The sequence below is a fragment of the Sprattus sprattus genome (genome assembly GCF_963457725.1).
Source record: "Sprattus sprattus genome assembly, chromosome: 13".
NCBI lineage: Eukaryota > Metazoa > Chordata > Actinopteri > Clupeiformes > Clupeidae > Sprattus > Sprattus sprattus.
The window spans coordinates 1,772,578-1,790,151 of NC_137911.1; the positions used below are offsets into that span (position 1 = coordinate 1,772,578).

Below are 17,574 nucleotides of genomic sequence, written 5' to 3' on the forward strand. Positions count from 1 at the left end.
GGTCCGGCAAATCTGGTCACCCTAATTTACTCGCAAGGCATTGTATGTAGAATTCAAAATGTGTTGTACATATCTTTTTAGGAAACAGTTGTCAACAAAAGGGACAGCTCTAAAACCTTAATATTTGTTTTTCTTTACAGATGTTTGTGGAAAGAGAAGACAGGCAGTTAACATAGATCTGCTCCAAATGGCATAACCTTTTGAGCTTTGGCTATGAAAATGAATTGTGTGTGCTGAATGCATGTTAATAAATACATTTGACTGATTTTCAGTGGAGGCTTTTATCAGTGGGTATAACTTAACAAAAAACTGTTACTTAAATAAGGCATTCATATTCAAACTTTCACTGTGTTTTCTGAAAAAGAAAGGAAAGTGCAACGAAAATAAACATTGATCAAACAGCAGTGAATTGTAGCTACTGTATCAAACAAAAAACTTTGGGAGAAGTTACACTTAAACTGTTCAAACCTTTACATGTAATCTCCCTCAAATCCACCTCTGAGGTGGGATCAGGGTGATCCTGATTTTTAGGACCAAACTGATCCAGATTTCCCACTTACATTTTGAAATACTCAACAGCAGTGTTTAATCCAAATCAAAGGCAGGATTGGATTCCCAAATCTGAATCTGAATCTTCAGGATCAGGGGCCGTATTCACAAAGAATCTTAGGGCTAAAAGTAGCTCATAAGTGGCGAATTTAGGAGAAACTCCTAAAAATAATGGGCGTGTCAGTCTTAAATGTAGGACTCCTAATTTTTTTTACTAAGAGCAATTCACAAAAAATTTTATCCCTAAAAGTAGCACCTAAGTCTAGGACAGCTTAAAACTCCTCATGAGGACTCCTAAGTCACTAAGACCTATTCACAAAAAATCGTAAGATGGCTGCAGCCGACTTGGAATTGATAAAAGACATTGCTTAAACCGTGAAGGTATTAATATTGTCGTAGAATTAGCGCGGGATGCAATGACGCCTTTAAACAACGATGTGTCCCGAAGTGAAATGTTTGGAAACATAAAGATAGGCTATTTGGCTTCGCGGAAAACGCAAATGACGACACTGGGGATCATCATTCAGCCGTTTAATTCATCAAACTATCAACGCACTGTAGACCCCACATCATCCAACAGTTGGATGTATATGACTTGTGCATTTCAACGCAGAGCGGTCTGCAGCAGGTTTTTGAGAACTTACCAGCTGGATGCCGCTGGGGTGACAGTGGCTATTGGTCCTGGGACCAGTAGGCTTTCGCTGAGGCTATACGTTTCACGTTCATTTCGCTTTGATCAATTAAGATTGGAGGGCTTAAAGGGCCGCATGTGCTGATATTTGAAGTGGTCAAGGGCTGGAAATATAATAGCCTTACAGTTTGCTGGGTGCTTTAATTATTACTGCCTTGATTACATGCAATTGCCATATTTTATATTGATCGCTTTATATTTCTCTTAACGTGCAAAGTGTCATTCCCGTTGGATGCACAAACTTGTCATCATGCGTGTGCATTCTGCTAACTGCACTGTCCATAACTATTTAATATGACTTAATTTGAAGCCTAGGTTATTCTCTTATTTTCAGTCGATATAGTGGGATTGTTAGAGAGACGTCACGAATGAGTTTTTAATGAGAGAGCCTGTCAACAACCAATCACCGTCCTCACCCCTTCTAAACTCGTGCATGAGAAGCGACGTCATCCATAGCAACGGAGTTTTTATCTTAAGCGTAGGAGTTGGTATTATCCTTAGTATGAGTAGGTCTCAGAGCCGTTGTGAATCACTTTTAAGAAATTACTCCTACGTAAAAGGTTTTAGCGCGAGTTAGGAGCACTCCTAGTGGTAAGATAAAAGGCTTTGTGAATACGGCCCCAGATTTGCTTTGAAATACCCGTTTTTAGGATCTGATCAGGATTTAATCCAATCCAGGAAGATTAATCCTGTTGGATCATTTTGAAATACCTGCCCCAGGCGATCTGTCAGTAGCGAGGTTAAATTAGCAAATACTTAAAAAAAGCCAATGACAGCATTTCCAGTTTCCGGTTTCAAAATAAAAGTAAGATGTTAATCTATCAGTCAAATCTAACAGATTGTTTAATGGACACCTTTATTTCACAAATGACACATGTCATGGACCATGTTGCCCCTGTGAAAATAAAAAAAATCACCAACAAAAGCAAAGCTCCATGGCTACTAAACCCCATAGTCAAATCCCTTAAAAGAGAATGCAGGAAAACTGAGAGGAAATGGCGGAAACAAAAACTCACAATCCACTATTGTATCTACAAAGAAACACTCCACAAGTATAATTCTGAAATATACAAGGCTAGGAAATCCTTCTTCTCAAACACCATCAGTAGAAATATTAACAACTCCAAGGTGCTGTTTTCAATTGTGGAAAAACTTACATCTCCTGTCTTTCAGTTTCCCAGTGAGTTTATCTCTACTGAAGCCTGCAATGACTTTGCAGCTTTCTTTAATAATAAGATTTACAATATAAGAGCTAGCATATCATGTACAAACCTTACAAAGCCTGGACCCATAGAAGGAATACCAAACAATGTAATGTCAGAATTTTCTATTATAGACAGTACAATCCTTCTAAAAACTGTACAAGCTCTGAATTCATCAACTTGCAGTTTGGATGTTCTGCCAACTCAGTTCCTTAAATCTGTCTTCCATCTCCTAATCACAGATGTACTGAAACTAGTGAATACATCTCTACAATCTGGCATTTTTCCAAAGTCCCTAAAAACAGCCATTGTAAAACCCCTTATTAAAAAAAGGAATCTGGATACCTCTGTATATAACAACTACAGGCCCATATCTAACTTGCCTTTCATTAGCAAAATCATTGAAAGGATAGTTTTTAACCAACTAACTGAGTTTTTAACTGATAATTCATGTCTAGACCCATTTCAGTCTGGTTTCCGAACCTATCACAGCACAGAAACCGCCTTTGTTAAGGTACTCAATGATATAAGGCTAAGTACTGACTGTGGGAAAACAACTGCTCTGGTCTTATTAGACTTAAGTGCTGCATTTGACACAGTTGATCATGCAATACTACTCCACAGGCTTGAGCACCTGGTTGGTCTGAGGGGCACAGTGATTGACTGGCTCAAATCCTACCTCAAAGACAGAAGTTTCTATGTCAGTATTGGCAATTACACTTCCTCATCCATCCCCTTAAACTGTGGTGTTCCCCAAGGATCGATCCTAGGCCCCCTGTTGTTCAATTTGTATATGCTCCCACTCGGGCAAATTATCAAACAACATCAGATTTCATACCATAGCTATGCTGACGACACTCAATTATACTTAGCAATTTCTCCCAATGACCTTAGCCCGCTAGAATCACTTAATCTGTGCATAGATCAGGTCAATAACTGGATGTGTCTTAATTTTCTTCAACTTAATAGTGACAAAACAGAAGTTATTGTCTTTGGAAAAGTAAGCGACAGACACCAGGTCAGTGAATTTCTTAACACCAAAGGACTAAAACCAAAGGCCATTGTTAAAAATGTGGGTGTCATTCTAGATAGTGACCTGTCATTCAATCAACATATAAAATTCATCTCTAAATCAGCCTTTTACCATTTAAAAAACATTTCAAAACTAAGAGGTTTCATGTCACAGGCTGATCTTGAAAAACTTGTCCATGCATTCATTTCCAGCAGAATTGACTATTGTAATAGTCTTTTCACTGGACTCCCCAAAAAGCATATTAAAAAGCTCCAGCTAATACAAAATGCGGCTGCTAGAGTTCTTACCAAAACCAGGAGAACAGAACATATAACTCCAATACTGAAATCTCTTCACTGGCTTCCAGTTAGCCACAGAATTGATTTTAAAGTGATGCTTCTTGTTTTTAAGTCCATGCATGGGTTTGGACCTTTATATTTTAAGGACATGCTCCAGCCGTATGTACCTCCCAGACCCCTCCGATCCCAGGATAGAATCTCGTTGGCGGCCCCTACTGTTAAAACTAAACAAGGTCAAGCAGCCTTCAGTTATTATGCAGTAAAACTTTGGAATCTTCTACCAGACCACATCAAAACTGCCCCCACCATAGACAGTTTCAAGACAAGATTAAAAACTAACCTATTCTCTTTAGCCTATATGTGAAATTCTCTATTTATTACGGTATGCTGCTTCTTAGTGCTAATCATAATGGCTCTTACCTGCAATTTATTGATTTTTAATGTTTTATTTATTTATTTTCATTGTGTTTTTATTTTTATTTTTATTTAAGTTTCTTTGACTGTGTTTCAATTTAAATTCTATGTTTGTTTCTGTAAAGCACATTGAATTGCATTTAATGTACGAAATGTGCTATATAAATAAATTTGCCTTGCCTTGCCTTGCCTATCCATTAGCGGGGTATTTTTTCATTTATTAATGTTGTAGTATTGTGTCTTTAAAAGTTACGGCCGGCCGCGGCCGCTATGGGAGGAGAAGGCCGTCGGCGGCCGCTATGGGATCTAGATACATTGTTAATCTGAACAATGCAAAAATTGGTAGACCATTTCGAAAACAAAATATGACAACCTATAACATTATGGACACATTTTGGACCTGTTGTTTTAAATAAGAACACCCAGATACAGCATTGTACTGCATTATAGGTATTTGCTAAGAAATTGACCAAATGTTTATTTAGTAAGTTATTTATCCAAATGTTTATTTAGTTAGTTATGTATCCAATTTACTCCTGGATTTCAGCTACACTTAAGTGTCAGCAGAAGTGACAATGAAGTGAGGTCTCTCCATACACCTCCTCTCCAGGGGCCGGTATTTCAAAACTTGTAATCCAGATCAGAATGATCCGGATAACCAAATCCCCCTGTTCTCATCCACGGATCAACCTGATCTATCCCGGTATTTCAAAACTTTGCCAGATTGGATGAGTGATCCTGATACCAGCAGATTGGGATGTCCAAATCCGTCCCGCCCCCTGGATCACAGACAGGAAATGGAGCGAACATTTGAGCGGAAAAAGGAGAAGCTAACACAACTATTGTCTCTTAATTAAAGTATAATCTTGGTCAGTGTTGATGCGTCCTTAGACTAGATGAAGGGCAATCATTATTTTGAGTTAACCAATTAAGTAAATCATCACAAAGTTGAAAGAAGAGCTCGGTGATCTCAAATAAAGCAGAGTTCGCGCTAACGCTGCTCCATTGACTTCTGTGTAGTTAAGGAGCTAACAAGTTGGTAAATAGGCTAGCGTCTGTATGTCGCGGTCCACAGACCAGATTTGAAAGCATCCACTCGCAAGGCATTGCGTGTAGATTTTAAAATGTGTTGTACATATCTTTTTATGAAACAGTTGTCAACAAAAGGGACAGCCCTAAAACTTTAATATTAGTTTTTCTTTACAGACGTCTGTGGGAAGAGAAGACAGCCAGTTAACAGACCTGCTCCAATTGGCATAACCTTTTGAGTTTTGGCTATGAAAATTAAGTGTGTGTGCTGAATGCATGTTAATAAATAAATTTGACTGATTTTCAGTGGGTTCTTTGATCAGTAGGTATAACTTAACAAAAAACTGTTACTTAAATAAGGCATTCATATTCAAGCTTTCACTGTGTTTTCTGAAAAAGAAAGGAAAGTGCAACGAAAATAAACATTGATCAAACATCAGTGAATTACTGTATCAAAAAAATAACTTTTGGAGCAGCTACACCTAAACTGTTCAAACTTACATGTAATCTCCCTCCAATCCACCTCTGAGGTGGGATCAGGGTGATCCTGATTTTAAGGATCAAACTGATCCAGATTTCCCACTTAAATTTTGAAATACTCAACAGCAGTGTTTAATCCAGATCAAAGGCAGGATTGGATTCCCAAATATGAATCTGAATCTTCAGGATCAGATTTGCTTTGAAATACCCGTTTTTAGGATCTGATCAGGATTTAATCCAATCCAGAAAGATTAATCCTGTTGGATCATTTTGAAATAGGCCCTACTGGCCCCAGGGGCCGCTATTTCAAAACTTGTAATCCAGATCAGAATGATCCGGATAACCAAATCCCCCTGTTCTCATCCACGGATCAACCTGATCTATCCCGGTATTTCAAAACTTTGCCAGATTGGATCAGAGTGATCCTGATACCGGCAGATTGGGATGTCCAAATCCGTCCCGCCCCCTGGATCACAGACAGGAAACAGGAAATGGATCGAACATGACAAGAAAAAGGAGAAGCTAGCTCAACTATTGTCTCTAAATTAAAGTATAATCTTGGCCAGTGTTGATGCGTCCTAAAACTACATGAAAGGCAATCATTATATTGAGTTAACCAATTTTGTAAATCAGCACAAAGTTGAAAGAATAGCTTGGCGATCTCAAATAAAGCCGAGTTCGCGCTAATACGAGCTAACACTGCTGTATTGACTTCTGTGTTAGAGCTAACAAGTTGGTAAATTGGCTAGCGTCTGTATGTCGCGGTCCACAGACCACATTTTAATGCATTCACTCGCAGGGCATTGTGTGTAGATTTTAAAATGTTTTGCACATATCTTTTTTTAGGAAACAGTTGTTAACAAGGGACAGCCCTAAAACTTTAATATTAGATTTTCTTGACAGATGTCTGTGGGAAGAGACTTGCACAGACTAACACAGACTTGCTCCAAATGGCATTACTTTTTGAGCTTTGGCTATGAAAATTAAGTGTGTGTGCTGAATGCATGTGAATAAAAACATTTGACCGAGTTTCAGTGGGTATAACTTTATCAGTGGGTATAACTTAACAAAAAAACTGTTTCTTAAATAAGGCATTCATATTCAAACTTAAACATACAAATCCAAGTTTTGTTAAACAAAAGCACCAGACCTTATCATTCATCACCAATGCTGATGCACAAACAGTATAAGTGACCTGTAAAATGTTATGAGCTATGAGGATCAAGAGAAATACAAATTAACCATGGCATTTCAAACTGCTTTTCCTGCTGGTTCATCGGCTTGATGTGGTGGTGGTGGTGGTGGCTGCAGCTGTGGTGGTCTGTCCAGGATGTCTTCGTTCAGAGGAACTCTTCTCAATTGGGCAATGTTATGAAGAACAATGCAGGCAGATATTATATTGCAGGCCTGCTTCGGCTCCACACGAAGATAGTTCAGGCAGGCAAATCTGCGTTTTAAAACACCATTGATTCGCTCAATTGTTCCCCTTGTTGCGCTGTGTGCATTGTTATACCTCTGCTGTGAGTCACATGTGACAGTAGCAAAGGGGGTCATAAGCCACCGTAGAAGTGGGTAGCCACTGTCACCCAGGAGGATACCATCCGGCGCAGTTTGTTGCAGTCTTCTGTAGAGTTGACTTTCTCTTAAAATCCGTGCATCATGTACAGAACCAGGCCATCTCACAACACAGTTGGTTATTTTAAGGTCAGCATTCCCTATGAGCTGCACATTGATACTATGCCGTCCCTTTCTGTTGACAAATTCCCATTCTCTTTCATAGGGTGCCTGAATGTGTATGAATGTGTATGTGGGTGCAGTCAATGGCACCAATAGTGTTAGGCATCCTGGCAATTGAGAAGAATTTTCTCTTGGTTTGTGTTATTTCTTCCTCAGTATCTGGAAATCTCATACTGGTGAATTAGACCAGCCAGGGCTGATACCACTGAATGCATGACGTGTCCCACTGTAGACTTTGTCACAGCCAGGCCATCTGCAATGACTTCATAGAAGGATCCACAGGCAAAGAAACGTAGGGCAATAAGCACCTGCTCCTCCACAGTTAAGGCATGACTCCTTCTTGTAGGACGTTGAAGATGTGGGCGAAGAATTTCACATAAATACAAAATGTCTTCTCTTCGAAATCTAAAACGTGCATAAAGCTCATCATTTGAGTACTGCTCAATGAAATTACCTCGTTGGACATACTGACGAGGCTTGTATCGTCTCTGACGGTGCCGCAGGACATGTACTATGGATGTCATGTTGCAGAAGCAAAGGTCATTGACCTAACGAGCCCAGTTTTAAAGTCTGTGACCTGTTCTTTCTCACCTGCTTTCAATTTAGCTTTATGGTATTTAAGGCCTTCCTTAGTGATAGGGCTTTCTCAGACAACATGGAGAAGAATAAAGGAAGTAATTTCACCACAGCAGAGACAACAGCCCTTTTGGAGGGTGTTCGTGCCAATTACCAGGCCCTTTTTGGAGGTTTTAGTGGTCCTGGACAGAGTTCTCTGTCCTCAAAAGTAAAAAATTAAATATGGGCCGACATAACGAGGCAAATTAATGCCACTGGTAGTGGCCAACAGCGCAGTGTTGAACAGGTTCGACTTAGCTGGAAAAACTTAAAGCAGAAGGCTACCAAGCCATTCTGAGGCGAAAAACCCCCAAACAGGGAACAAGTCCATAAAACGTGGGGAATTCACTGATACGGTTTTGGACATCATAGGAGGTGAGAGTTACTTAAACAAGAAGTGAAGTTAAGAATTCAGTTGCTGGAAAAACAGCTAAAAGAATGAAATGTGCTGCAGAGTTTAACACTGTTTGTTAAATAAATCACATTGTTTTTCCTTCATAATTCCTTGTTAATTGGAGTTTGTAATGTCACTTAGCAGTAGTGTAATGTTTATTCTGTGTTGCACTTCTGACGCCGATTGGTTAAAGCATTGCAGTGAACAGCGTGCATGTTTGCAGAAAAAAAAAGGAACGTGAACAGGAAATAAACATTGATCAAACAGCAGTGAAGCTTAGTTGTATTAAACAAAGAACTTTGGGAGCAGTTAAACTTTAACTGTTCAAATCTTAACATGTAATCTCCCTCAAATCCACCTCTGAGGTGGGATCAGGGTGATCCTGATTTTTAGGATCAAACTGATCCAGATTGATCCAGCTTAAATTTTGAAATACTCAACAGCAGCTTTTAATCCGGATCAAAGGCAGGATTGGATTCCCGAATCTGAATCTGAATCTTCAGGATCAGATTTGCTTTGAAATACCCGTTTTTAGGATCTGATCAGGATTTAATCCAATCCAGGAGGATTAATCCTGTTGGATCATTTTTGAAATACCGGCCCCAGAGGATTTTACAGTCTATGGAAATCTCTACCAGATAAATATTGCTCCTGAAATGTTGACTTAATTCAGTCCCAAACCTCTTTCTTTGGTCAATAAGGTCAAGCATTCAAAATGTTGTTATCAGTCTCATGCCCCTATGATGATCTCAAGGAGCTGCGGATTAATTAAACATAACTATGACTGATTGGCAGACGTCACATGCTTTCTCTGCAGTGAGTTATAAACTCAAAAAGGTACAGTATGAAGAAATAAATATGTTATATATATTTTTTTTATTTAGCACATAATTTGACATAAATCACAATTATCAATAATTACCTACAATCACATCATCTTGTAGCACATGAGGGAAGCTGCATTGTTTGAGTAAAACCAGTAATGATGACCCTATGACAATGAAGACAGAAAGATCCACTATGTGATTGGAAGTATAATGAAAACATTGAGTCTGGTGTAACTTGTACTAAATGTTCAGAACTGCCATGCAGTTCACACTGCCAACTGCCCTGGATCTTTATGGGTGAGCGGTAACATTGGTCTTTATGATAGCTAATCAAACCTTTATCTTCCTCTAGTGAATGTCTGCACATATTGAGTCTGAACTGGATTTTTGTGCAGAGGACTGATGGCAAAGGAAATGACCTCTACTGCAGGGTGATGTGATGGGGTGTGGTGTGGAAGTGCATGGGCTCAGATTTGATGTCGTTGGTAGTCTCCTCTCCGACCACCTGTCTTGGCGAGCAGCTTGACATCGGTGATGATGAGGTCACGACTGACAGCCTTGCACATGTCATAAAGAGCCAGTGATGCCACGGTGACAGCTGTCAGCGCCTCCATCTCCACCCCCGTGCGGCCGCTGGTCCGGCAGGTGGCAGTGACAACAGCAGCATGGCCGCCCTCGTGGAGCTCCACAGAAACAGCTATATGGTCCAGCGGCAGAGGGTGGCAAAGGGGGATGAGCGCAGCGGTCTGCTTGGCTGCCATGATGCCAGCCAGCCGTGCCACACTCAATGCATCACCTTTGGCCAGCTGGTTGTCACGCACCAAGCTGAAGGCTTGGGCTCCTAGGTGTACGGTGGCACTGGCTGTGGCTGTACGCTGCGTGGTGCCCTTCTCACTCACGTCCACCATAGAGGCACGCCCGTGTGTGTCGGTGTGAGTCAGCAGGTCAGAAGTGGGGAGGCTCTGGGCTGATAAAGTGTTTATCTGTTGGTTGGCATCATTTGCTTGGCTGTGAGTCTGATGCATTCTTTGCAATAGTGGAAGTGGCTGCTTGACCAAGCTGCCCTGTGCTTTGAGGGGCGCTACAGGGAGAACTGTAGAGATTTGGTGCAAAAAATGAGAAGCCCTTAGTGCAGTGTGGCCATTATGGCCACGCAGATTGTGCGTGTTTATTTTTCGATTTTTTGTAAACCTGAGACGACCTGTTGCAACTTCATTATTTCTTGAAATATTGCAGGTTTCAACAATGTCTCTCTTTGGAATGACCTCACGATTTCCATAGGTCAAAACTAATCTATGTGTTTCTGCTGCTTTTGTGTCTGTAAGCAGGTGTTGATCTGCATCTTGAGTGGCTTTGAGACGCCGTCCTGTTAAGACTGATGTGAGGACGGAGGACTCTGCTAAATGAAGATGAGTCGGAACAGAATCAATGTTCCTCCCGGGCCCCAGCAGCACTTTGGGTAATCCACCTGAGGGTGAGAGGAGAATCTCAGTTCTGATAATGCATCTAGTAACAGTAAAACTCAATTCTATGGTGATAATACATTTTATTACAGCACTGTTCACAGAACTTGTTCATGCACTGCATAGTCATTGAAAGGGCATATATTAAGCCTTTTCTCCACATTTTAACAGCATGTAAATAGAAGATTTGAATGGTTTGGTTCATCCCACAATCCAGCACAAAACATCATACATGTACACCACTGTTTACAAGTTTGAAACCACTGAGAAATGTCATTATTTTAGAAGAAAGATTAATCAGAAACAGACTGTAGACATTGTTAATGTTCTAATTATTACTGCTGGAAGCACCTGATTTTGAATGGAATATCCGCCCAGTTTCAATCCTCTGTTTCAATGGCACATTACGTTGGATAATTGTTAGCAGGGGATTATCCATAAACTTCAGCCAATTAGCATTGTCCATTTTAAGACCAATAATTCTCAATCATGCAGGAGTGTGGTCAGTGTAGGGTCCTAGTTACTGTGGCCAGTCAGTGTAGGGTCCTAGTTACTGTGGTTATCAGTCAGTGTAGGGTCCTAGTTACTGTGGTTATCAGTCAGTGTAGGGTCCTAGTTACTGTGGTTATCAGTCAGTGTAGGGTCCTAGTTACTGTGGTTATCAGTCAGTGTAGGGTCCTAGTTACTGTGGTTATCAGTCAGTGTAGGGTCCTAGTTACTGTGGTTATCAGTCAGTAAAGGGTCCTAGTTACTGTGGTTATCAGTCAGTGTAGGGTCCTAGTTACTGTGGCCAGTCAGTGTAGGGTCCTAGTTACTGTGGCCAGTCAGTGTAGGGTCCTAGTTACTGTGGTTATCAGTCAGTGTAGGGTCCTAGTTACTGTGGTTATCAGTCAGTGTAGGGTCCTAGTTACTGTGGTTATCAGTCAGTAAAGGGTCCTAGTTACTGTGGTTATCAGTCAGTGTAGGGTCCTAGTTACTGTGGTTATCAGTCAGTGTAGGGTCCTAGTTACTGTGGTTATCAGTCAGTGTAGGGTCCTAGTTACTGTGGTTATCAGTCAGTGTAGGGTCCTAGTTACTGTGGCCAGTCAGTGTAGGGTCCTAATTACTGTGGCCAGTCAGTATAGGGTCCTAGTTACTGTGGTTATCAGTCAGTGTAGGGTCTTAGTTACTGTGGTTATCAGTGTTAGGACCACATGGCCGGGGAAAAGTCTGGCAGACCTGTGCAAAAGAGTCAGTCTGAGGAAGAGGCCGCCATTAAGCTCACATCAGGAAGTCTTTTTATACACCCGCCAATTATCTGCCATCTAGCCACATATGCCAGACAAGACGGCTCCCCCTGTGGATCGGAGGGACAGGACAGCCCAGTCATATTCTAACAGGGTTTTAATGCGGCACACCCAGCACGGCCAAGCCAGGCATGACATCACTCCCCCCACAAGACAGAGACCCATTTATGGGACTCTGTAAAAGACTCATCAATTCCAAAAACACCCAAAAAAAAACAGGGTGCAACCCACCACCAACATTGACATGTTGGAGCATCCAGACAAAGGCCTTTTTTTAATTTAAACTCTGATTTCTTTTTAGCCGTTTTCAGTGCTACTTCGCAAAAAGATTGTAGGCATCCCAACCTGCATGACCTGATCTGCCACCTCAGTATCAGCAGTCGGCGACCACCTTCTAAACAGCAAACCTTCCAGCACAAAGTGCCCAGAATCCAAATTTCTGTCCTCTCCAGACAAGGCAAAATATTTCTGAACAGTCTGGTCGTTTTTCTGAGCCACAACAATGTCACGACGAGACAGCGGTGCTTGAAACTGTGGAATAAACACACGAGCCGACGTTTTCTTAGATACCTCAGACGGTTGAGCAGCCTGTGCAGGCGCAATTTCGTGCGTCAAAGCGCTAGCAGTGAAAACTTCTGGAAAAACTTTCAGACCCTTATCTGACTCAGATGGTGATGTAACCTTAGTCTTAACTACCGATGGACATGATACCTGATCTGGAAAAACACAATCACGACCTAAATTATTCCCCACGATCAGATCAATTCCATCTATTGGCAGAGATGGACGCACTGCAATGGTTACTTCAGCATTCACAAAACCAGAAAACAACTGCATTTTGTGCAACGGCACTCGAAATGACTGCAGGCCAATTCCCTGAATTAATACACATCTCCCCGTATCTGAATCGGAGGAGAAAGGCAATACAGATTGGCAAATGAAACTTTCCGATGCGCCAGTATCGCGCAGGATCTTAATCGGAATTCAACGAGAGTCTCCGACCAGCGAGACAAACCCCTCGGTGACAAACGGAGCATACTTCGCAACTTTGGACAAAGATGTTTCCTCGTTTTTGTCATCCTTCATGCTTCCCAAATCTTTATCGATGACCTGTGTACATTTTTCACGAACCAAAGTTTTTTCTCTAGTGAACGGAGTCAACCTTGAACGTACAACACGAATTGAAGATGAGCAGAGGCCCACTTTGCACCCGTCACCTTTCATCTTATTACGCTCCATCAAAATCGGACAATTTGACTTCCAGTGACCTGGCTCAGTGCAGTAATTACATGTTGTATCTGCATTCAACTCTCAGGAATAGTTTTTAGTGACTGGTGTAATCGGATCATACCTCCCAGGAGGACCAGCATTAGAAAGGCTAGGGCGACGCTCCCTCCAATTCATGTCATAACGCGGAGTGCACTCCCGAACCGAATACTTATGTGTCAGAGCATAACCATCAGCAAGAACAGCGGCCTCTGCTGCCGTTGTTACTTGACGTTCGTGTATATAAGTGGCAATTTTATCCGACAAAGTATTCTTAAACTGTTCTAAAATCATAAGGTCGCGCAAAGCATCAAATGAACTAACACCCTCAGCAGTCAACCAGCGAGTGAAACTACTGGTGAGGTCTCTTGCCAGTTCAGCATGGGTTTGTCTATCTGCCTGTTTCAAAGAGCGAAAACGCTGTCTATAAGCTTCAGGTATTAATTCGTACGCTCTTAACACAGCATCTTTAACACATGTATACACTTTTCTTTCTGCAGACGGTAAGGCCACAAATGCCTTTTGCGCACGACCAACTAAAACGGTTTGCAATAAAAGTGTCTTTTCTTCATCGCTCCAGTTCAAATCATCCGCAACATGTTCAAACAGCGACAAAAATACACCAGGCTCACGCTCATCGAATTTTGGAATGAATTTAACCATGCCAGCCAGGCCACTTTGCGAGGAAGGTCTAACGAGCTTTCCTTCAGCTGCCAGCTGCAGCCTGGTACGCTCAACATCGCGCTCTCGATCAAAGTTTTTAATCCTTTCTACCTCCAAACAACGATCTTTTTCTCTCTCTTGAGCATCCATCACTTTCTTTTGCAATTCATGTTCATGTTGCAGTTTCATCATCTGCATTTGTTGATCAAATGATAAATCCCTCGACCTAGCCTGGGAAACATTTTCAAACCCCGATGCCTCAACGTGCCCCTGCAGCTTCGCAGCTGACAGCACTTCCCTATCTATCAACAGTTCATGAATAAACCCTGCCAGCTGTGTCTTCCTGGCTGAACTTGGCAAAGTCACCTCAATCGAATAGTGCTTCGCCACACTAATTAACTGCTCCTTCGTCAACGCTAAAAACAAAGCCTCCGACGGCTCAGACAAAAATTCGTCCAGCGTATTCATTCTGAAATTACACAAAGGCCACCAAACAACAATCAACGATTTAACCGCACCACTATAGTCCTCTCAGGTCAACTTTACAACCACGAACAAATCTACAATGGTGCAACTCATGCAACTGGACAACAACAAAACATTTTCCCTAACCATTAACCCCCCAACTAACTAACCTATCATCTGACTGAGCCCGAGAGCTGGGGATTAGTGAAAAACAATTCACCCACCAATACCGCTGGAGAACCAGCTATCCCGACAACAGTCAATTCAGCCTTACTCCACGGCGGTGACCTCCAGCCCAGACTCAGTCTCTGGAACCTAAACGCCTGAGCGCTCTAAATGGGAAAAGTTTGCTCTTTAATTTGTTGTCCAGTTCCACAAGCACAACCATATTTTGTCAAAACAAAGCAAACAAAAAAAAACTGGCTGGACTAAATCGCCCAAAACAAATCGTTAACCCTTAATTCAAATGTGGAACTCCCCAAAACAAACATGCCCAAAATGTCCACTAATGGACTTCTTTTTTTTTTTTTTTCAGGATCAAGTGGCTGGACGAGCCCCCATATGTTAGGACCACATGGCTCGATGTGGAGGTAACATAAAATGGGGAGACCACACAGAGTAAAGGTTTAAAGCAAAAGATAATTTATTAACTGAGTAAATGAAAATACTTACAAAAGTCAGTGAATGAGAGGCAAGAGAAAGTAAAGTTCAATGTTGTGCAGATCAGTATAGTGTATGTGTAGTTGTAGAAAGCCAAAAGAGTAAGCGCCGGGGAAAAGTCTGGCAGACCTGTGCAAAAGAGTCAGTCTGAGAAAGAGGCCGCCATTAAGCTCACATCAGGAAGTCTTTTTATACACCCGCCAATTATCTGCCATCTAGCCACATATGCCAGACAAGACGGCTCCCCCTCTGGATCGGAGGGACAGGACAGCCCAGTCATATTCGAACAGGGTTTTAATGCGGCACACCCAGCACGGCCAAGCCAGGCATGACATCAGTCAGTGTAGGGTCCTAGTTACTGTGGTTATCAGTCAGTAAAGGGTCCTAGTTACTGTGGCCAGTCAATATAGGGTCCTAGTTACTGTGGCCAGTCAGTGTAGGGTCCTAATTACTGTGGCCAGTCAGTATAGGGTCCTAATTACTGTGGCCAGTCAGTGTAGGGTCCTAGTTACTGTGGCCAGTCAGTGTAGGGTCCTAGTTACTGTGGTTATCAGTCAGTGTAGGGTCCTAATTACTGTGGCCAGTCAGTGTAGGGTCCTAGTTGCTGTGGCAAGTCAGTGTAGGGTCCTAGTTACTGTGGTTATCAGGCAGTGTAGGGTCCTAGTTACTGTGGTTATCAGTCAGTGTAGGGTCCTAGTTACTGTGGTTATCAGTCAGTGTAGGCAGGGTTTTTCCTGGGTCAAAATGGCTCTTCGGTGCTCCCAATAAAAAAAATTGCGCGCTACGCGCGCACAGTCTGTGTTACCTATCAGCAGAAATCAATGTTTTTTTTTTTTTTTACATTTCATAAATAATGGAGGCTATGCTTGAGGTTATCATTTTGCTTCCACTTAAAATTAAAATAGATAGGCTAATATATTGACAATAGTCCAAGCACCATGGTGCTATCATGTATGGTTCAAAGATTATCAAGGTTTACCTCGTATATGCAAACTGCTGAAATCTATATCAATAGAATCTAGAACTAACCAGTGGTCAGAAATGGAACACACGAATTATGAAAGTCAAGTTTATCTATTATTACTATTCATGTTTATTATACAAACCTACATACCATTATTTTCACCAATGGAGGCTGCGTTGGAAATCAATAATCAAACTTTTGACAGTATTTTGAGTGGAAATGTAGTGTGCATTTGTACAGGTGTACTCGTGCACGTTGGGCTGGCCCTCGCAGTGGAACGACAGTTTTCAACCGCACCGGTTTATCAATAATAATATTAATATTATTATATTCGAGATGCAACACAAACGAGTTGAGCTTTCATTGATAAACCAATGCTGTTGTCTGTCTTCCCGAGGCCCCGCGTTCTACTGGTACTCGTTCAAACGCGTAGACAAATCAAGTAATAGCCTACATCTGTGTAAGTTCACAACATAGCAGATATTTTAATAAATTGAAAGCCATGAATATTGAAACCGCCGACTGATGAAGACAGGATGCATCCGCAGGTTGAGTAATTAAGTGATTGGGATTGGCTCTGTCCATTCGCGCACCTCACAGACTTAGCAACTGGATATTGATCAAAACAGAACGAGAGTTCGGCTGTAGCCTACTTGAAACATACTATTCAGAACATATTCGCTGACGTGCATCGCATACGTGATGAATTGCTCACAAATCTGCTTAAAACAACTAGTGAAGGTGTTTTAGAATAATATTTATGCCATATACAATAAGTGACTTTATGTAAACACCACTTATTAAATGTTAGCTGCCTAATTATTTAGCGCAATGCTAGCATGACTCTACCGTAATTCGATTTTTAACCAAGGTACCTATTGAGCCTGTTGATCGCGACCTGTTTACAAATCTGGTTAAAAAGATAAAGGTGAGCTGCTATTTATAGATACTAAATATTTCTCAGGCATCTAATGGCTTAAAGCTACCTGTAAAGCATCTAAACGTACAGAGTAAGGTAGGTTGACTGCTAAATCGGCAGCCACCAGTCTTTGGATAGCTCTCATAAATCAGTTATTGTATATATGGCATTAATATTATTCTTACCATCACACATAGGATATATACGTTCACGCACACACTGCTTTAATAAAACTTAAAGCCTACTATCAAAGTATTGTTTTTTTAGGATAATGTAGGCAACTGCTCGCTCTGCTTCATACAAAAAAAATCAAATTAAAGTGTCTAACGTCTGGCAAACTTGGAGACGCCTCTGTTCAATGATTGGCTGAGGGGGTTGTAGGAGGCGGGATCTGCTGCTGCTGCTTGAATTCAACGTGAGCGCTTAAAACACCATTAAGCTGAATGAGAGTTTTTTTTTTTTTATGGCAGACTCTTTTTTTTTGCCTTTAGGCGCTCGGGATTTTTCATAGGCGTTCGGGAAAACGGCTTAGGCGCGCGCCCACATTTTCTCTATGCAGGAAAAACCCTGGTAGGGTCCTAGTTACTGTGGTTATCAGTCAGTGTAGGGTCCTAGTTACTGTGGCCAGTCAGTGTAGGG

At 41.5% G+C, this 17,574-nt stretch overlaps 1 protein-coding gene and 1 pseudogene across 3 annotated transcripts in view; both read right to left on the reverse strand.

The window, feature by feature from the left end:
• Window positions 1-6,927: 6,927 nt before the first annotated feature.
• LOC308373997 (putative nuclease HARBI1) lies at window positions 6,928-7,937 on the reverse strand (annotated as a pseudogene). Its single transcript has one exon. The product of its transcript is annotated as a putative nuclease HARBI1 (transcript).
• A 1,412-nt stretch (window positions 7,938-9,349) lies between these two features.
• mocs1 (molybdenum cofactor synthesis 1) overlaps window positions 9,350-17,574 on the reverse strand; it is a 64,648-nt gene continuing 56,423 nt past the window's right edge. Inside the window, exon 11 of one of the 2 annotated variants that reach the window (XM_080849901.1) lies at window positions 9,350-10,717. In XM_080849901.1, coding sequence (XP_080706027.1) covers window positions 9,717-10,717 — 1,001 coding nt within the window. In that variant the 3' untranslated portion in view covers window positions 9,350-9,716. The remainder of the gene's footprint in view (window positions 10,718-17,574) is intronic. The other variant, XM_080849902.1, reaches the window with a different exon arrangement.